The sequence below is a fragment of the Pelodiscus sinensis genome, chromosome 8, assembly GCF_052426305.1.
Source record: "Pelodiscus sinensis isolate ZL-2025 chromosome 8, ASM5242630v1, whole genome shotgun sequence".
NCBI classification, from domain to species: Eukaryota; Metazoa; Chordata; order Testudines; family Trionychidae; genus Pelodiscus; species Pelodiscus sinensis.
Genome location: NC_143059.1, coordinates 74955534 through 74975825, shown reverse-complemented (window position 1 = coordinate 74975825; position 20292 = coordinate 74955534). Strand labels below are relative to the sequence as shown.

At 58.0% G+C, this 20292-nt stretch overlaps 2 protein-coding genes across 2 annotated transcripts; one reads left to right on the top strand and one right to left on the bottom strand.

Annotated features, from left to right (window-relative positions):
• The first annotated feature begins 1474 nt into the window (after positions 1-1474).
• Positions 1475-7249, top strand: ATP6V0E2 (ATPase H+ transporting V0 subunit e2). The gene is made up of 4 exons (XM_075934458.2): positions 1475-1714; positions 2453-2500; positions 5491-5642; positions 6359-7249. Exons 1-3 carry the CDS (start codon positions 1611-1613, stop codon positions 5582-5584), a joined length of 246 nt encoding a protein of 81 aa, XP_075790573.1. The 5' UTR covers positions 1475-1610; the 3' UTR covers positions 5585-5642; positions 6359-7249.
• Positions 7250-7900: 651 nt separating this feature from the next.
• Positions 7901-19930, bottom strand: ENTPD7 (ectonucleoside triphosphate diphosphohydrolase 7). The gene is made up of 12 exons (XM_075934450.2): positions 19738-19930; positions 18689-18871; positions 15557-15762; positions 15178-15328; positions 13882-13985; positions 13244-13300; positions 12665-12813; positions 12414-12580; positions 11062-11386; positions 9930-10015; positions 9683-9844; positions 7901-9346 (listed from the first exon to the last, which is right to left on the bottom strand). Exons 1-12 carry the CDS (start codon positions 19743-19745, stop codon positions 9118-9120), a joined length of 1827 nt encoding a protein of 608 aa, XP_075790565.2. The 5' UTR covers positions 19746-19930; the 3' UTR covers positions 7901-9117.
• Between the last annotated feature and the right edge of the window lie 362 nt (positions 19931-20292).

The window sequence follows — 20292 nt, the reverse complement described above, 5'->3', positions numbered from 1 at the left end:
CCGCCCTACCCCGGAACCCGCTGCCCCGAATCCCAACCCCGCCCTACACCGGAACCCGCTGCCCCGAATCCCAACCCCGCCCTACACCGGAACCCGCTGCCCCGAATCCCAACCCCGCCCTACACCGGAACCCGCTGCCCCGAATCCCAACCCCGCCCTACACCGGAACCCGCTGCCCCGAATCCCAACCCCGCCCTACACCGGAACCCGCTGCCCCGAATCCCAACCCCGCCCTACACCGGAACCCGCTGCCCCGAATCCCAACCCCGCCCTACACCGGAACCCGCTGCCCCGAATCCCAACCCCGCCCTACCCCGGAACCCGCTGCCCCGAATCCCAACCCCGCCCTACCCCGGAACCCGCTGCCCCGAATCCCAACCCCGCCCTACCCCGGAACCCGCTGCCCCGAATCCCAACCCCGCCCTACCCCGGAACCCGCTGCCCCGAATCCCAACCCCGCCCTACCCCGGAACCCGCTGCCCCGAATCCCAACCCCGCCCTACCCCGGAACCCGCTGCCCCGAATCCCAACCCCGCCCTACCCCGGAACCCGCTGCCCCGAATCCCAACCCCGCCCTACCCCGGAACCCGCTGCCCCGAATCCCAACCCCGCCCTACCCCGGAACCCGCTGCCCCGAATCCCAACCCCGCCCTACCCCGGAACCCGCTGCCCCGAATCCCAACCCCGCCCTACCCCGGAACCCGCTGCCCCGAATCCCAACCCCGCCCTACCCCGGAACCCGCTGCCCCGAATCCCAACCCCGCCCTACCCCGGAACCCGCTGCCCCGAATCCCAACCCCGCCCTACCCCGGAACCCGCTGCCCCGAATCCCAACCCCGCCCTACCCCGGAACCCGCTGCCCCGAATCCCAACCCCGCCCTACCCCGGAACCCGCTGCCCCGAATCCCAACCCCGCCCTACCCCGGAACCCGCTGCCCCGAATCCCAACCCCGCCCTACCCCGGAACCCGCTGCCCCGAATCCCAACCCCGCCCTACCCCGGAACCCGCTGCCCCGAATCCCAACCCCGCCCTACCCCGGAACCCACTGCCCCGAATCCCAACCCCGCCCTACCCCGGAACCGGCTGCCCTGAATCCCAACCCCACCCTACACCGGAACCCGCTGCCCTGAATCCCAACCCCACCCTACCCCGGAACCCGCTGCCCTGAATCCCTCATACGCCCACGTCCCCGAACTCTTGCACCTCCAGACTCCCCTGCCCTGAGCCCCCGCCATAGGCCTGGCACAAGACAGCCTGAGGCGCGGCGCTGGATGGGACCGGCGATTTGCACATGTACGTGGCGTGCAGAGTCCCCTTCGGGCAGGCCGAGCGCAGCGCTGCGCCGAGCCTGGTGCGCTGCCGCCAGCAGGGCGCCCCGCCCCGCCCCGCCCCCTGCTGCCTGCCCAGCGGGGACCCGCCTTCCTGGCCGGGCGGGGAGCGCGCGCCACTGCGTATCGATTGGTTAGTCGTAGCGCGGAGTGATCGGCGAGTGCGCCAATGGGCGGGAGCGAGCAGCCGCGCGGGCCAATGGGCCGCGAGGGGGCGCGGCCGCGGATCGCTACGGTGGCCGCGCTGGCGGTGCAGGGCTCGGTTCGCTCTCTCGGCAGCCATGACCGCGCACAGCTTCGCGCTGCCGCTGATCCTCTTCTCCGCCTTCTGGGGCCTCGTGGGCGTCGCCGCGCCCTGGTTCGTGCCCAAGGGGCCCAACCGCGGGTAAGAGCCGGGCCTTGCCCCCCTCCCCCCGCGCGCCGCGCCGCCCCCGCTAACGGCTCCCCCTCCCCCCCCGCTAACGGCTCCCCCTCCCCCCGCGCCGCCCCCGCTAACGGCTCCCCGCGCGCCGCCCCGCCCCCGCTAACGGCTCCCCCCGCGCGCCGCGCCGCCCCGCCCCCCCCCGCTAACGGCTCCCCCCTTCCCCCTCGGCCGCGCCCCCCCCCCGCGCTAACGGCCCCCCGCGCGCCGCCCCCGCTAACGGCTCTCCCTCCCCCCGCGCGCCGCCCCGCCCCCGCTAACGGCTCCCCCCTTCCCCCTTGGCCGCGCCCCCCCCCCCCCCCCGCTAACGGCTCCCCCTCCCCCCGCGCCGCCCCCGCTAACGGCTCCCCGCGCGCCGCCCCGCCCCCGCTAACGGCTCCCCCCGCGCGCCGCGCCGCCCCGCCCCCCCCCCCGCTAACGGCTCCCCCCTTCCCCCTCGGCCGCGCCCCCCCCCCGCGCTAACGGCCCCCCGCGCGCCGCCCCCGCTAACGGCTCTCCCTTCCCGCGCGCCGCCCCGCCCCCGCTAACGGCCCCCCCCTTCCCCCTTGGCCGCGCCCCCCCCCGCGCTAACGGCTCCCCCCTACCCCCTCGGCCGCGCCCCCCCCCCGCGCTAACGGCCCCCCGCGCGCCGCCCCGCCCCCGCTAACGGCTCCCCCCTTCCCCTCCGCGCGCCGCCCCCGCTAACGGCCTCTCTCCCCACAGGGTCACCATCACCATGCTGGTCACGGGCGCCGTGTGCTGCTACCTCTTGTGAGTGCGGGCGGGCGGGCGGGGCCGCTCGCTGGGGGGGGGCAGGAGGCTGGACGCTGGGTCCCTTGGCCGTGCAGCCCTAGGTTCTTCCACCCGTCTCTGAAGGGGGCTCGCACTCAGGGTGACACCAGCACCGAAAAGAACCTCGCAGACCTTCCTGCAAGTGCCTTTAGCTCCGGATCCCGACTCCAGGCCTGCTGTGTTCCTGGTGGAATGCACAATGCAGGATACAAGCACAGCGCCCAGATTGGGTGGTTCATGATGCATTTTTCATGCCTATGAATTTTGTAGGGCCCTACTTACAAAAAAGCCAACAATTTCACCTGCTTACCTGTATACTGAGCCCAATAACCTGTGTTTAGCTAATGTACACTTTCCAGACAGGCCTCCAGGATTTTGGTTTGAATATAGTAAGATGGAGAATCCTCAACTTCTCCTGGGAGTCTTCTGTTCAAGTGGTTAATCACCGTTTTTAAATCTTTTATTTCTAATATGACTCTCTGTCCTTCATAGGGATGTTAGATATTGGTTAATTTAACTATCATGTAATTGCCCCGAAACTGAGTGATTACATGATTATTTGATAGCCGCTGGGGGTGAGGCTGGCAGCCAGTGTGTTCTGACCCCACTCCCAGGGAGCCACCCCATGTTGCTGCTCCGGGCTCACTGCGGACAGAGGCTTCTCCCCCCTGCACCACTACCTTTCTCTCCACACACCTAATTTCAGATACTCCATCCTTCATAAGCAGGTTGTAACCAGTGACTCTCAACATTCTAGTCATGTGAATTGATCCACAGGGTCTCAGTAACTCCAGCTATAGCAAGGTCTGGTCTACATTGAAAATTTAGATTGGCATAGCTGTGTGGTTTAGGGGACTCCTGAGCACCATAACTAAGCCAACTAACAGAGTAAATATAGTTAGATTACTGGAAGAACACTGCCTGGGCAGCTGGAATAGTGATAGAAATGTAGCTGTGTTAGTCTGGGGTAGCTGAAGCAAAATGCAGGACAATGTAGCACTTTAAAGACTAACAAGATGGTTTATTAGATGATGAGCTTTCGTGGGCCAGACCCACTTCCTCAGATCAAATAGTGGAAGAAAATAGTCACAACCATATATACCAAAGGATACAATTAAAAAAATGAACACATATGAAAAGGACAAATCACATTGCAGAACAGGAGGGGGATGCAGGGGGAGGGGAGGAAGGAAGGTAAGTGTCTGTGAATTGACGATATTAGAGGTGGGGAGAGTGAGATGTTTGTGAGTAATGGTGTTAGAGGTGATAATTGGGAAAGCTATCTTGATAATGTGTAAGATAGTTCAAGTGTTTGTTCATTCCTTCCCGGAGAGTGTCGAATTTTAACATGAATGACAGTTCAGAGGATTCCCTTTCAAGTGCAGATGTAAAAGGTCTTTGTAGCAGAATGCAGGTGGTTAAGTCATTGAGAGAGTGTCCTTTCTGGTTAAAATGGCAAGAAACTGTTTTCTCTTTGTGATCTTGTCTGATATCTGTTTTGTGGGCATTAATCCTTTGGCGAAGTGTCTGAGATGTTTGTCCAATGTACATAGCAGACGGACACTTTTGGCACATGATAGCATAGATTATATTTCTGGATGCGCAGGAATATGTGTTCTTGATCTTATAACTCACTTGGTTAGGTCCAATAATGGTATCAGCAGAATAAATATGTGGACAAAGCTGGCAAAGGGGTTTGTTGCAAGGGAAGGTACCAGGGTTGGTATTAGTGTGGTATGTCCTGTGGTGGTTGGTAAGAATCATCTTGAGGTTAGGTGGTTGTCTATAGGAGACTATGGGTCTGTCTCCCAGAGCCTCTTGGAGTATGGTATCCTGTTCCAGTATAGGCTGTAGTTTATTGATAATGTGTTGGACAGGTTTAAGTTGGGGGTTGTAGGTGATGACAAGTGGTGTTCTATTGTTGGTTTTCTTGGGTCTGTCTTGAAGTAGATGGTTTCTAGGTATTCGTCTGGCTCTTTCACTTTGCTTTTTTATTTCTCCGGGTGGGTAGTTGAGGTTTATAAATGCTTGGTAGAGATCCTGAAGCTTCTGGTCTCTGTCAGTAGGATTAGAGCAGATGCGGTTGTATCGAAGGGCTTGGCTATAGACGATGGATCGTGTGGTGTGTTTTGGGTGGGAGCTGGAAGCATGTAGGTAACTGTATGAGTCGGTGGGTTTTCTGTAGAGAGTGGTGTCTAATTTTCCATTGTTGATTTGTACTGTGGTGTCCAGGAAGTGGATCTCTCGTGTAGAATGGTCCAGGCTGAGGTTGATGGTGGGGTGTAGGTTGTTGAAATCTCTGTGGAATATCTCCAGTGTTTCTTGGCCATGCGTCCTGATCATAAAGATGTCATCGATGTACCATAGGTAGAGAAGGGGTGAAAGGGGACGGGAGTTGAGGGAAACGTTGTTCTAGCTCACAAACATCCCACTCTCCCCACCTCTAATATCGTCAATTCATAGACACTTACCTTCCTTCCTTCCCCCCCCCCCCCCCGCATCCCCCTCCTGTTCTGCAATGTGATTTGTCCTTTTCATATGTGTTCATTTTTTTAATTGTATCCTTTGGTATATATGGTTGTGACTATTTTCTTCCACTACTTGATCAGAGGAAGTGGGTCTGGCCCACAAAAGCTCATCATCTAATAAACCATCTTGTTAGTCTTTAAAGTGCTACATTGTCCTGCATTTTGCTTGGGCAGCTGGAGATCCTGCAGTGATGGGGAAAACCCTTCTTGTCATAGTGGGAAGTACAGGCATTATTACATTGCAGTGCCATGGTTGTCTGCTCTAGTGCCCATTGTCATTTCCAATTCCTCTCATTACCCAAATGCCTTGCACATTTCTTCACTCTTTGCCCCAGCCATGTTCAGCCTGAGTTTGAACCATGCATGCCCTCTTGGCAGACACCCTTTGTGGTGATCTGTAATGCCTGGCACCTCTAGAGTCACACTCTGTCTGTTTTGCAGCTGGCTCATAGCCATTTTGGCTCAGGCAAACCCCCTCTTTGGGCCCCAGCTGAAGAATGAGACCATCTGGTATGTGCGCTTCCTGTGGGAGTGACCTGGGACCAGCCCAGAAGATTCCAGGAAGGAGATGAGATCAGCACCCATATATCATGGTGAATGGCGCTTCCCATGGGACAGGCCACCTGGACTTAAGGAGTGGATGGGGGGGGGGGGTTCGTGGTATAAGGCCCTCCCCAGACTTGCTGCTTTGGCCCAGTTATAGATGGGGGCAAGGCTTACTTCATATTTGGCTCCACCCCAAAGCCTGGGGAGGGGGGAGCACCACATAATCTACTAGAGCCACCCCCGGAATCCAAGGGTGAAGCTCTGAGCCTTGGTATGTGTTCCCTCCCTTGCGAGGCTGGAGAGTGAGGGGAACCCTGGTGCCCAAAATTGAATGAGTGGGGTGAGGTTATGGCTTTTCTCCTGCTTACCAGTCAAGGGCCACATTTGTGAGGCTTTTTTGCTTCTCACTTGCCTGTGACCCTGACTGATTTTTTTTCCAGTGGGCCAATAGCTCCTGAGGGAAAGAAGGTTCCCCACCCCCTAGCTTACAAAAAGGCCTTGTGGAAGCCAGGGCACTTTACTCTGTGCAGCTTCCTAGGCAGTTTCTGGTTTGGGTTGGGCTTCCAGCAGAGGCTCTTTGGGAAGTGGCTTGCTGTTGCCTGTTAGTGCTCTGTACTGGAGCCAAACAGAGGGTCCCTGGATTCAGCCCAGGAGAGGGCCTCTTCTTGCCCATGGCGAGTCCCTCCCTCTTTTGGGATGGCTGTTTAGGCCCCCTTCACAGGAAGGAGTTTGGACTAAACATCTCCCCATCTCTGTCTCTCAGCTCCTGCATTTCCTTCTGAAATCCAGATGTAGATCCACCCTCTGTACCCACCAGTGCTGTCCTGCCAGAGCTGGACCCCAGGTCAGACCAGCTGCAGCACCACCTCAGCCACTGCATCCAGGAACCAAAAGGCACAAGGGCCACTCATGTAGCCCTGAGGAGTCAGGTTTTCCTTCAGAGTTGAGCTTCCTCTTGAGCCAGGTGCTGCAGATGGAACCCCACCCCTCCTTAGCATGGGAGAGATTCCCAAGTGGCTAGCTGAGCTCTGTGGTTCCCAAGGAATTGGCTGGTGCAGAAGACTGTGCCTACCCCTACTCTTGGAGGGTAGGTACAGGGACCACAGCCCTCCTTTTGCCTCTGCTCTGTTCAGCCCTTAAAGCGAGAAATGGAGACAGAGTTCAGCCTCATGATGCCTGTTGCATGAATCCTGGTCCTGGCAGCCCGTTCTGTGGGCTGGTGCATGTGAGGACCACATCCTCTGCAGCCGGAGCCCCTTGGGAGATCCCTGGGCTCCGGAGCAGCATCCCTGCTTTCAAGCCTGCTCCTGATTGGTGGCTATTGCTATTTCTGGGAGGGTGGGCCTGAGGAACAGTGTGTGGCTGATGGAAGAAGTCCTAGTGAGTGGTAGGTCAGGGTGGGACTCTGAGTCAGTCTGCAGGGGAAAAAAAACCCTCTTTCCCCTGCGATCCTAGTACCACAGGCACCTGGCTCTTCTCTGCTCAGAGGGTTCCTACTCCTGCCCCTTCTTGTGTGTGGGCTGGTTGTGGGGCAGGTGCCGATAATCTGGACCAGACCCTGGTCTCCCCCTCCTATTTCCCGTATTTATTAACCACAGTATTTATTTGTTGTTTGGTGTTTAAATGTGTTGTGAAAATAAAAGTTTTTCTAGTATGCAGCGTGGTGGTCTCCCTTGTGGTGAGCTCTAGGTGCAGCTTCCTTCCTCTCCCCTACCCTGCTGCAGGGGCGAGGGAAGGGGGCTGGACCCGTGTGCAGCAGTGGAACTGTTTCAGGGAGGATGAAGCATATGCTCTGCCCTTGTCCCTGCTTCCAGGTACCATGCAACAGTTTCCTCCTCAAGTCAAAGCCTTAGCTGGGGCCTGGCTCCACCCCATGAAAGACTGAGTGCACTGCCTTGCTCTAACAGCTGTTGCCTACTTTGATCTAGCACCACCAGTGCTTGGGTGGCCCCTGGAGCACTTCTCTGCTCCAGCTGTGCAGGCCCCTGCCTGAGCCATGCTGGCAATTAACCCTCTTATTCAAGGATACCCAGAGGCTAGGCTGTGCGCTGCTGACTTCTCACCCAGGGGATTGATGGAAACTGCAGTAATCATTCCAGCAGGTGTGGCCTGGATCAGAGCTACCCCACTGCTCTGAGCACCCAGGGTGAGTGTGCTGAGCCGTGCCCTGGATGAGAGAAACTTCCAGCTAGGGCTCTTTCCCCACAAAGAGCATCTGTACATTCCCTTCCGCAGGGGGGTTAAGTCTGCAGCAGAGACTACAGGGGGTGCTGACCCTAACACAGATAAGCACAAACTGCTGGGGTGGCCTGTGGATTGTTTATTGCGCTAATCGGAACAGCTGGGGTTCAAGTAATCTGGGTTCTGTGGAGGCAAGGCCTGGGGGAGGGGAGGCAGCCTGCAGGATGAATTCCATGGCTGAATCAGGGCATGGATTGCTGCCCTGTACAAGGAAAGAACTTTGGCCTGAAATGGGTAGGGATGGCCAGGGGCAGGCCGGTACCTGCCTCAAATCACACAAGCTAGCATGTCTTAGCAGCCCCTACAGACATCACATGTGATCCCTCTGAGGTAGCAAAGCACCCCTCTGGGGGGATGCAGCATTTGGTCTGTGCCCCTCCTTGTTGAACAGCTGGGCTGCAGGGAAGCCTTCAAGGGGCTAAACTCAGGCAGCTGCTGGAGGGGACAAGGGCTACACCCCCTCTGAAGGATTTAAAGGGAAGCTGAAGCCCAGGATGAGGGAGAAGGCTCATTCAGATGGCTTCTGCTAGAAGAAAACCAATTTGCAATGACCCAGTTTCCACTTCTGGGCCCTGCCGTCAGCCAAGGAACCCCCCATGGCTGAGACTGGGGACTTGTGCCCTATGGCCCAGGGGGAAGCCTGCTGCTTGGGGGTAGGACACAGCCACAGAAAGATTCATGGAGTCTCAGCTGTGCAGAGGGGGTTAGGAACTCTAGCCCTCCCGTAGCTGCCCCTTGTCAAGGGAGCAACGTGATGCTAGGACTATGGTCCCACTCCTGCCCCTTGGACAGAAAAAACAGCAATGGTGGAGGGGGGGCGGGGGCTGCTCTGTGCTTCAAGAGAAGGTAAACAGACTTAGGGATTAAGGCTCCTTGACTGGCAGACATGTCCCTTATGATTGACTTTTCAGAGGTAATAGCAGGTGTGCTTATTGGCCCCTCAACGGTCCAGTTGGCTGCTGAGTCCTACTGATGCTTAACCTCACTATCTTATTGCAGTGAGTTCCATAGGTTTGCAAGCTAGGCTTTCCCCTGATGTGCTACACCTTTCTATTCCCATGAGTAGAGAGCTAAATCTGCCTTGCTGGTACCACCTGTTACTGAGTACCCACCTCTCCTGCCCAGCAGGGAGTCTCCAGGCCTGTGTGTCAAACAAGGGCCTGACTGGTGTTGGGGCTCTAGGAGAGGAGATGGAACCTAGGCAGCAGCCCCATAGGCTGGCTTTGGCTGCTTGTCACCCAGCCTAGGTTCCAGTTCAGGTGCTGGTGTTCCAGAGCCAGGTTAGGGCCCCAGTTCCTGGCCTGGCAGCAGCACGGCCTCTTCCAGCCACCGTAGGTTATGGGGAGCTAAACACAGCTGGCGGCTATGAATGCGGCGCAGCCGCAATAGGTAGAGGATGATGGCCAGCAGCACCACCAGGATGCAGACAAAGAAGAGATAGTGGTTGTAGACGAAGGAGAGGCGGAGCCAGGGGCTGTGGGCTTGTCGGCTGCTCTCCTGCCGGAGATCCCTGGGCAGGAAGGATAGAAAAGAGAAGAGGTCAGGTGACAGCGTAGCACATGCACCTTGTCTTACTCCCTGCACTTACAGGGCCTCAGGATCACCCCCCAGAGCCAGCTTCCTGCAGTGCAGTGCTGGGACTGGAGTAGCCAGGCGCTCCAGCTGGTACAGTGGTACATCAAGCTGGGATGGGTTTGCTGTGCTCTAAGAGTGACTGGAGGAGCAGGCTGTGGCCTGTGCTTTACCGATGATCCCAGTGGTTGCTTAGGGTCTTGGAATCTATAAATCCCCTGTATGGGCCAGGCAATGGAGGGCAGCCCGTGCTCCCTACTCAAATTTGCTTTACCTGAGTGGCAGAAAGCGGGTTTTATAGAGAATGGCTCCAAGGGTCCACTGCACCTCACGGTCGTCCACGAGCTGGGCCATGTGCAGGCTGGAGTAATCCAGGGGAAAGTGAAAGCCTTCATGAAGGACTTGGTACATCCAGGCAGATTTAAAGCACTGATACCTGCAGAGGGCACACGGGACAGGTAGTCAGATGCCAGGGCCCCAGCTGCTAGACACACTGCTCCTGCTGAGGGGAGGCTCCTTACTTGACCCGCTGCTGGTCTGCGTGTGGGGAGTACAGGCCCTCTTGGAACCGCTGAGTCAGCACTGACCAGCTCAGGCTGCAGTAATCCTGGGGCAGCAAGGGAGAGACAGCACTGTCAGTGGAGAGATTGGTGCCACCCCTGCTCCCCTCCAGCACAGCAAGCAGTCACAAATACTCCGGGGGAAGGGACCTCACGTCCAGCCCCTACATGGAAGCAGCCTCATGTCAAACCAGACCATCCCTGACGTGTTTGTCCAGTGATGGGGATTCCAAAGCCTGTTCCAGAGTTTAACTTCCCTAATCTCTAGCCACCTTTCCTGCCCATGCATGACTCCCTGTGCTACTGTCAGTGAGCATGGAAACCAATGGAGTCCCACTGGCTTGAACAGCCCGTACCAGATTGGTCAGCTACCCCTCAGTGCTCCTGGGACCAGTTACCCTTGACTCAGTCAGGCTGTAAGGTTCTAACCCTTCTGTCGCTCCTCTCTGGACCTTCTCCAGTTCATCTAGATGTTCCCACAAGTGCTCCAGCTGAGCCCTCCCCAGCATCAGGCACAAGAGAATTCTTTCCTTTGTCTCAGACCAGACTTGTCTTTATATACTGCAGAAGGAGACTAGCCTTTTCCACCTGCATCAGATTGACCCTCCTACAGTCTGGGGACCCCCCCCCCATTCTTCCCAGCAGCTAAGCACCTCTCCTGCTCCCACTGAAGTCAGGCCAGTTCTTTAACTTGTCAGTCATTTGGAGGACAGGATGAGAATTCAAAGGTGCTTGCAAGCCTCCCCCAGCTCAGCGTATCTGCAGATTCCATAAGCGCACTCGAACTGCATTAGCCGTGTCAGTAATGAAAACCATTGAACAGCACCAGACTAAGACACGCCCCAGAGGGGTACGCCCTCCCAGGTCTGTGCTCCTTTACTACATACCCGTTGGCTTAGGAGAATGCATCAGAAGGAGACCATGTCTAGTGCTTCCCCTGCCATCTACTAGGCCAGCAGGAGCCTCGGGAGCGAGAGAAAGTTCAGGGCAGCCCAGGTGAAGCCAGGCACCAAAGAACATGCTCATCCCCCGGCAGAGTGGCCGGTGCAACCCAGCCTCTACCCCCAAAGCCCTGGGTCAGCGCAGTGCTCACCTGGGCAGTGCGGGCAAAGCTGGGTGCATGGTAGTGGCCCCCGAGACGCAGCACGTCCTCAGTACAGTAGAAGAACTCCGAGAAGCCATAGAACTCGCTGTTGTTGAAGTCAATGGGTGCCTGGTAAGTGTTGGTCAGGGAGGCCTGGCTGCCATTGACCCCTGCCAGCAGAGGCTGCAGCAGCTGTGCACAGGCCTGCCAGTCCCCTCGCCCTCGGATATGCAGGGTCTGGCCCCCTCTTTCTATTGTGTCCTTGAGCCCCACAGGCAAGCAGGGATCCAGAAAAGGGGTCTCAGTACTTGCCCCCATCTGCTGGCTGTGCAGCCTAGAACATGAGCCAGGAAAGAGCCTTGTTAATCGATCAGGCTCTGCAGTGACAGAGCTGTGCCCCTGCTACGGGGAAGAGTCCCTGCTGGGCACACATGCACTCACTGCCCCTGCGAAGGCCACATTCCCCCTGCTGGCCACACTGTAGCAAGCCCAGCCCACCATTACACGTGATAGGTGGGTGCATGCGCGACACCCAGCGAAGAGCACACAGCTGTGCCAAGGGACACTCCGCTGACGTGAGCTGAGGGAACTGAGGCACAATGCCTTAGCATGCACGAGGTACTGGGAAAGGCGCTGCTGTGTGCTAGGATCACCTGTGGTCAGTACAGCTGCACTAGCTGTTACCCCATTGTCCACCTTCCTGAACCTGCTGCAGAATCTCACCTGGACTGAAACAAGCAAACACCCCTGCAGCCCACAAACCTCTGAGGAGGGCCATGGTGCTATGCCAGCCCATGGGGGAAGGGGGTCCAGAGACAGGCGGGATAGGCTGCAGGGAGGTGCCCACCATCGATCCCAGGACAGAATGGGCTGGAGGGGAGTTTTAACACCACAACTACACCCCTTCAGGGAGATCCAACACGACCGCATCCCATGAGAACAGATAGGCCCCCTGGCCAAGAACTGGGGAGTCCCCCAACCAAAGCCCTGGGCACATCCCTGCAACTGGGGTGAAGATGCCCTCCCTCAGGCCCTGGGCTGATCTCCATGGGAGAGCCTAGCCCCCAGACTCCCCTTGGCCCTGGGGAGGAGCTATCAAAGGAAAGACCAGGCTGCCTTGGTAGCATGAACCAACAGAACCCGCAGACACAAGAACGCCAGCTCCCACACACACGGGGATAACCCTGCCAGGGTCATTTTAAAGGCCCCCCCTTACAGCAACATCCTTTGGGCTTCTGCAGCGTGCGCTGAGATTAGACCTTCCACTTGTGGCCCCTATAGCGCCAAGGGCTGGGATGTCTGAGGACCTTCCCCCAGCAGGCAGGTGCCTGGGGGGGCTGCTGAGCCCAGGGCAGCGTTACCTGTTGTGGGTGCGTGTCTGGTTCAGCACAAGCTCCTCGTAGCGCTGCCGTGCAAAGTTCCCCCCAAAGCCCAGGAAGGTGCTGACATAGACACGGTACACGTGCTCCGTGTGCTGCACGTCACAGCCCAGGTTGAACTCAGCCAGCAGGCTCTTGGCAGCCTCCTCCTGAGGCAGAGAGAGGGGTGAGCAGCCGGGCCAAGCGTGGGAAGCACAAGGGCTGGTTTCCTGCCCGGGGGGCTCGATACGCACCTGCTGTGGGGAGGAGAAGGCCTCCACGCTGGGCACCTCGTAGGCGATTTGCAGAGAAGCACCACCCATGTCCAAGATCCCCACTGTCCGCTTCCGCACCAGGGACTCCGCCTGACTCCCCAGAGCCACTGTGACCATCGCTTCCTCCTCTGCAGCCCACAGCAAGACATTAGCAGATCCCTGGGACCATGTGCCCAGGTCAGCCTCCCTGCCCTCACTCCCCAGATCAGGGCCTTGGCAACCCTGCTGTATGGGGGACAAGGGCAGTGTCCAGATCTCACCTGGCTGCTGCCTAACGCAGGGAGCTCCACTGAGGCATAGAAGGCTGATAGCAACGAACAAGACCCCACCTTCCCTGCGTGCCTCTGCTCTTACAGCTCCCAATACATAGCTCCATCTCATCTACCCTGCCCCTCCACCCACTTTCCTACTTCCTCCCTCTCCCCATCTGGCTGGGCTCAGGGACTCCATGGGGGGCCAGGACCTTCAGCACGCCAAGGCCCTGGTTTGCTCTGGGTGCGGAGTCAATTCTAACAGAGCTGCAACCGCCCCAGCCCCACAAGCCCTGGCTGGACTCACCCTCCTCGTGATCGAATCTCCCCAAGACAAAGTTGATCCCAATCCAGGCATAAACCCCTACGAGAGAGGCACAGACAGAGCGTTAGGCAACGCGCCGGCGCAGCCAGGACACTGGAGCCGGCTGTAGCTCTTGGAATCCGCAGAGGAGCCAGCACTCTGCTGTTCCCTTCAGTGCGTGACTCTCAAGCCTCTGGGAGCGCAGAGCCCGACGAATTCCTGAGTCTCTGCCTTAGCAGCTCTGGGGCAGATGGGGCCTCTAATGTTTTCCATGTGCAGAATACATTTTGTTCTGTGCAATGAGGCATGTGCGGATGTGCACCATCAGCAAAAAAAACACATGCTGCCACCTGGGGGCACTCTGCTAATCAGCTGGGAGGAATCTCTCTTGGGTGGCTGCTTACAGGGAACCTGGCTCCTGGGAATAGCATGGACCAAGAACCATTGTCTTCATGCTGCCTCTGCTGTTTGGGCTCCTGCAAGGTCTGCGCAGCATCTATGCCCACCCCCAGATGATCATTAGCACTGCCTGCCCCCAGAGCCATGCCTCTTCCGACATGCACCTGGGTCAATAAGGGCTGCAGTGACTCATCTCCCCCGGCTCACGACACACCTGCAGACCGAGGAGCTGGGACTATTACCTTCCTGCTTCCCTGAGATCACTTCAGCTTGCGACGCCGAGAAGAGGAAATCAAACTCCAGGGGCACATTCCTCACCAAGTCCGCCAGGATTGCAGCCTGCTGCCTGGGGAGGGCAGGGACAGCAGTGAACATCCCAGTCCCTGCAGCCTGCAAGGGCCATCCAACCCAGCAGTTGTGTGTTAGGGCTCAAGGAATCCCCCTCCACGCACCCATTCCAGTTTGCAGCTGGGGGAGTCTTGTGTTAAGACTGCCCCTGGTCACAAATCCTGCAGTGACTCCAACACTGCAGGATTCCTGGTGCCTCCCTGCCCCCGGACTGGGCTTTGCAAGCCATGCCCTCTGCTGGCAGCTGTGAAAGGAAGGTATTGAGGCCTACCCAGAATATGTCAAATGAGCACCAGTTTAATTGTAAGTGGAAAGGCAAGGCAGCACTCTCAGATACAGGAGATAAAAATAAAAACAAAATTGGATTGGTTGACCAACAATAACCCCGCTTTTAGGGAAGTAAGTAACTCAGACAGCAGTATGCAAGGAAGTGCTGATTACCCCAAATGGAGCAGACGAAAGTTTTTTGTAAGGGCAGAATGAGACAACAAAAATCTAACGTCAGCAATTGCCAGGTGAGTGGAGGATACCAAAATACCGATACAGGGTATATAAGGTGGCTGAAACAGACCACGAGCGGACGGGCTGCGAATCCAAAAAGCCAGGTCTGATCAACCAGGGCTCCCTCCCCGGCGCTGAATCTCGCTGCCGCACATAAGCTCCGAAAGGGGAACGAATACCGGTCGTAAGTTGCAACGAAAAATCCAAAGAAAGGAAAAACAAAGAAAAGAATCTCTCCTGAATCTAAGCAATGCTTCTATCTTTCTTAACGTGAGTATTAAGTAATTGTTAACTCCATACATTGTTTAAAGGTAAATCAGGAGGGTATATCTGTAGGAGAAGTTATTATTTCTTGTTTTTTTACTGTACTGTTTTTCTACTTTTTCTTTGTATATTATATTGTCTTAAAAGAATCAAAAAATAATGAATTGATTTAAATAGAAAATTGATTATAAAGTAAATAGAAAAAATAAATAATTTTTTGTTTGACCCTAAAAAGAAGTATTCTTCTCTCTGTGGTTTCAAATCCTTTAAAGAACCAAACCCAGTTACCGAAAGCAACATGCTCCTGTCTCCCTTGCACCAGGCTTCGCTCAGGAACTCCCTGCCCTTTCTGGTTCTCCGAGTGCTTGGGTGCCTCTAATGCCAGTGGAACAGACACACAAGCAAGGTGCCTTGGGGGCACTCACCTCTCAGGCAGCAGCCTCATACCCGCCGTGCACAGGATGTAGAGTGGAGTCTCCTTGTGCTTTGTCACCGGCACATGAGCTGCAGCAAAGCTGAGCAGTGGGCGCATGTAGTGACTGGCTTGGTCCGGAGTGGTTGCCAGCACGGAGATCCCTGCACAGGGAAAAGGGAAACTGAGGAAGAAAGAAATGTCCCACACCCACTCCAGAGAAAGGGGCGGCCTCCAATCGCTGCTCTAGAAGCAAAGGCTCAAGGCTTGGGGGAGTCGGAGGGAGACCGTTGCCCCAGAGGGCAGAGCGAATAAGCACCAGCAGGAACGGAAAAGCCAGCGCTCAGCCTCTGCCCTTGCCTGGCCTCACGCAGGGAAGAAGGGGCACAGACCTGGCTTGATTTTCTTGACGACGGGCTGGCGGCTCTGGTCTCTCATCTGCTTGACATCCAACAGGTCATGAGGGTTCCCGTTGTGTGGAGGCCAGAAATACACAAAGACCCGGGAGCCGCTGCTCCCACAATCAACAACAATCCCATAGTTCAGTGTGGAGTCCCCTGTGTCCGTAGCTTCCAGGTCTCCCACCCGGGCCATGTACCTGGGAGAGCGGAAGAGGGATGGTCAACCCCAACAGGCAGGAGGGGCAGAGGCACAGCACCACAGCACCTTGTGCACAGCCCAGATCAGGCTAGCAAGAGCGCTGGGAGCCAGCCTGTTCCACACAGCCCTGCCCCTGTGCTAATGGGCAGTGCTCTGCTCCCAGAGGGTGACTGGGCTGGGCCTTCCACGGGGAGCAGGAGCAGGGGAAGCAAGGACTCAGTTCCACCCCAGTGACATTGGGAGGAGTCCCATGCAGACAGGGCAGCCACGATGCTGCAGAAGTCCCACTCACAGCAGCTGTAGCTGGGCAAGCGCCCACACCCCAGCCCCCAGCAGAGGCATTGACCAGCTCTCATCTGCCCAGCACCGAGTGTCTGCACAGGCTGGAGAGAGGACTGAGTATCAGGAGGTCAGAGAGGAGTCCCTCCCCCCCCCAGCAGATAACAGCACTGTAGGGGTCTGGCCTTGCTAATGGCAGAGTCCAGAAAGGTGAATCTAGTGACAAACCCTAGGACAGGGCTTTGCCCCTGCACAGGCCCTAGGACAGTGATGGGCCTTCTCTGCTCATTAGCCATGCTGCAGGCTCTGCTGACGCTACACAAAGCGTTTGCCTTCAGAACTCTGCTCGCCACTTCCAAAGTTGCAGGAAGGCTCCAGACGCCCCCTGGGCACCGCTGAGCTCCTCTGGACCCTCAGGGCAGGAGATCAATGGGGATGATCGATCCCTTCCCTCACAGGCCCCCCGGGGGGCTGCACATGCAGCTGAGCCGTTTGGCCGAGTCAGCACAATGCTAGCTGCCCACACGCAGAGTCAGGGCAGAACCAGGGGGCTGCAGCTTCTCCTTTCCATTAGTAGGAGCCCTAACAGAATTAGGATGCCCTGGCTCAGCACCATTACCCAGCCCAGAGCATCCGCTTCCACAAGGCTCCACTGACCCCGGGGCTGCAATACAGACAACAACCAACCTCAATTCAATTATGGAGGCACCAACGGGACTGGCCTTCCCCTCCCTGAGCCCCAGAAGCTGGTGCTGAAAATGGAGCTGTCCAGAGCCGAGCTGGCGCCTCTCTCGCCCTGCGCTACCCGAGTAATTGTGTTATAGCCAGAGCCTTTGGCATGCTGAGCAGGGGAAAACTGCATCCCTGGAGAGGCTGTTCTGGCAGGACTCTCAGCCCCACCACACAAGCTCCCTGGAGCTCCCCCAGAGCTTATGGGCAGCAATAGCATCACCCCTCCCGAACATACCGCCTAGTCCCTCCGTTATGCAGGACAAAGTCTCCAGGAACAACAGCCAAATGGAGACACTCAACGTCCAAAGAGCAATGAAAACTAATGGGCCGAGCGTGAGTGGCCCCTCCAACCGAGGGGTGGTGGAAGGGAGTATCCTACTGGAAAAGCCAGCCAAGGCCCCAATCTTGTCACTGGCTCAGCACGGGCAGTGCCCCACCTTTCGATTCCATCTATGCAGGATTCTCCCTCAGGGGATGCGGGAACCAGGAGAGGGTTACAAGGAGAAGCAACAACCAGCAGAGGGATTTCTTTACTCAACTCAGAGAAACACAGACCCACAAAGCAGCAAGTCCCTTCTTGCAAGTGCAACATCAGACAACGCTCAGCGTGCAGGACAGACAATTGGGGACACGGCCCTATGCAAATGGATGGCACACTACCAATACAGGGCTCCCCAACAGAGCAAAGCTTTCCTTGGGGGCAGGAGAGTTCGGCCTCTCTGCCTTGGAACGCGTTCTCGAGGGGGGACAAACTGAAACAGGATTTCTTCCTGACAGCTGGTGCAAGCAGTGACACTTGGGGACATGCGTGGAGAGAACCACAGAGCAGCTTTGCACATATTTCTGATGGCGATGCCTGAGACAAGCCAATGTGGCAGCCTAGAGTAGCCTTCTAGTTTCAGGCCAGCCAGGGGACTGCTGCAATATGACATGCAGCTAGCTATCCACCGTGCTCTTGGGCATAGCCCTGTCCAGCAAACTGGTGCCTGGAGAAAGAAACTGGGTAGACAGATTTAATCCACTCCAAGTAGAGCACCAAACACCAAGAGTCTTTTAACTTTAAATTCCAGTATCGTCTTGGAGAGGAACTGTGGGTAAATGCAAAGCACTGGATGCTTGCCCACCAGAATATATGGGGGGGAGACCCTGGACTCAAGACCAGGGTCACCCAGAGAGAAGTGAACTGCGTAACATTTCTGTCGAACAGAAAGGGCTAAGTGGCTGGGAAGTCAAACACATGTGCCTGTCAGGATTATCTGCCTGATAAATCCCAGAGGCAGCAGTGTTAGTAAGAATGAAGGCAAGAGCTCAGAGTAGAGTGAAAGCATGGCACAGTGCTCCCATTTCTCTCAACAATTTACTATGAGCCATGGTCTAACCACAGAGGAGGGTGTGTTGTGTGCTAGCAGCTTCCATGCAGTCTAAAGAATTTCATTTTATTTTACTGTAAATCCCAGTTTCTGAAGCTTATTATCCCAACCTTCTCTCTCCTGAGAATGCTGAACTTGATTATACTGCCGTCAGACAGCAGTAATCAAGAAATGATTTCTCTACACCTTGTCCTTCTGAGACACGTCACTGGCTTGTATCAAGAAGTCACACAGTATTACTGTTTTCATTGGACTCTGATCCCCCCTGCTTTATGAATACAGTTTCCAGTCTCTTGAGGCTGCTAACCTGACATATAATCATATTCTTACAAGTTAGAATTTGTAGCCGTTTAGAGCCTGCTGTGGCCCCTTGCCCTCAGAAATGTTCTTGTCAAATTCTACTGAATTTTCTCTATGTCCTGGTCTGCTGCCCTGCCTTCATGGCCTGATCTGTCCTGCCTGTACAATGCGTAGCCAAGTCTCGGAGCGTCCCACGTCTGTGATGCCAGACCCAGCAAAACCATCCAACCCAGGTTCACTCACCTCTCAAACGGCCGGTCTGGGGGGGCAGAAGAGCCCCAACGGCGCAGATCTGTGGCTGCCACAAGGAGCAGCAGGCAGACTCCAAAGAGGAGTGCCAGCAGGGCCAGGCGCTGACGGGCACACGGGCTCACGGTGGGCACAGTGAGGCGCCATGAGGTTGGGCAGAGGCAGGAAAAGCTGATCCTGGAAGAGGCCAAAAGGTGCGGGGAGCAGGCAAAGTCACGTTCCGAGGCAGGGGAAGAAAGCATCGCGCTGTCCACTCCAGCCCCCGGAGCCCGCACAGGCGGCTGGGCCCGGAGAGGTGGGCTCCCCGCCACCCCCCCCCAGCGGCCGGGCCCGGAGAGGTGGGCTCCCTGCCGACTCCCCCACCCCCCAGCGGCTGGGCCCGGAGAGGGGGGCTCCCCGCCGACCCCCCCCCCCCAGCGGCCGGGCCCGGAGAGGGGGGCTCCCTGCCGACTCCCCCCCCCCCAGCGGCCGGGCCCGGAGAGGGGGGCTCCCTGCCGACTCCCCCCCCCCCCAGCGGCCGGGCCCGGAGAGGGGGGCTCCCCGCCGACTCCCCCCCCCCCCCAGCGGCCGGGCCCGGAGAGGGGGGCTCCCTGCCGACTCCCCCCCCCCCAGCGGCCGGGCCCGGAGAGGTGGGCTCCCTGCCGACTCCCCCCCCCCCAGCGGCCGGGCCCGGAGAGGGGGGCTCCCCGCCGACTCCCCCCCCCCCAGCGGCCGGGCCCGGAGAGGTGGGCTCCCCGCCACCCCCCCCCCCAGCGGCCGGGCCCGGAGAGGTGGGCTCCCCGCCACCCCCCCCCCAGCGGCCGGGCCCGGAGAGGTGGGCTCCCCGCCACCCCCCCCCCCAGCGGCCGGGCCCGGAGAGGTGGGCTCCCCGCCACCCCCCCCCCCAGCGGCCGGGCCCGGAGAGGGGGGCTCCCCGCCACCCCCCCCCAGCGGCCGGGCCCGGAGGAGCCGCGGGGGGGGGCGGACACTGGCCCAGGACCCGGCTCGGGCCCCCCAGGCAGAAGCGCCGCGAAGCTCCAGCCGGGTCACGGCCCCGCGCTCACCTGGCCATGGGCCCGCTCCCGCTCGGCGCCGCGTCACCTCCCCCCAGCCCGGGCCCGCCCAGGGCCCCCCCCCGGCCGCCGGGACATCGCCGCGCCGGACTGCGGCAGGGAGTTCCCCAGGGCACAGGTCCGCGGCCACGTCACCAAGGCGACAGGAGGAAGGGGCGGGGCTTCCCGAGACTCGAGCGTGCTGGACCCGCCCCGCCTTCTAAACCAATCAGTGCCCGCCCCGGAACCCCGCCCTCGCCGCGAGAGCAGCCAATCAGAACGAACGGGATGCTGAGGCGCCCCAAGCAGCAAAGGCCAAAATTTCCTCTCTCGTGACCCAGGGGACCAATCAGACACCAAGTCTCTGAGCTCGGAGCGCTGTCCAATCGCAGAGCTCGTTACATGAGCCCTGCCCCCTGGGCGGGGCTATCTGAAAATCCGCGATCAACTTTGTGCAGCGTGGTCCGAGCGCGCGCGGCGCCGCCCCCTTCCTCACGTGACCGCCCCCTGCCCTCTTTGGCCACGCGGCCCCGGGGCTGTGGAATTAGCTGAGGCTCCGAATGACAC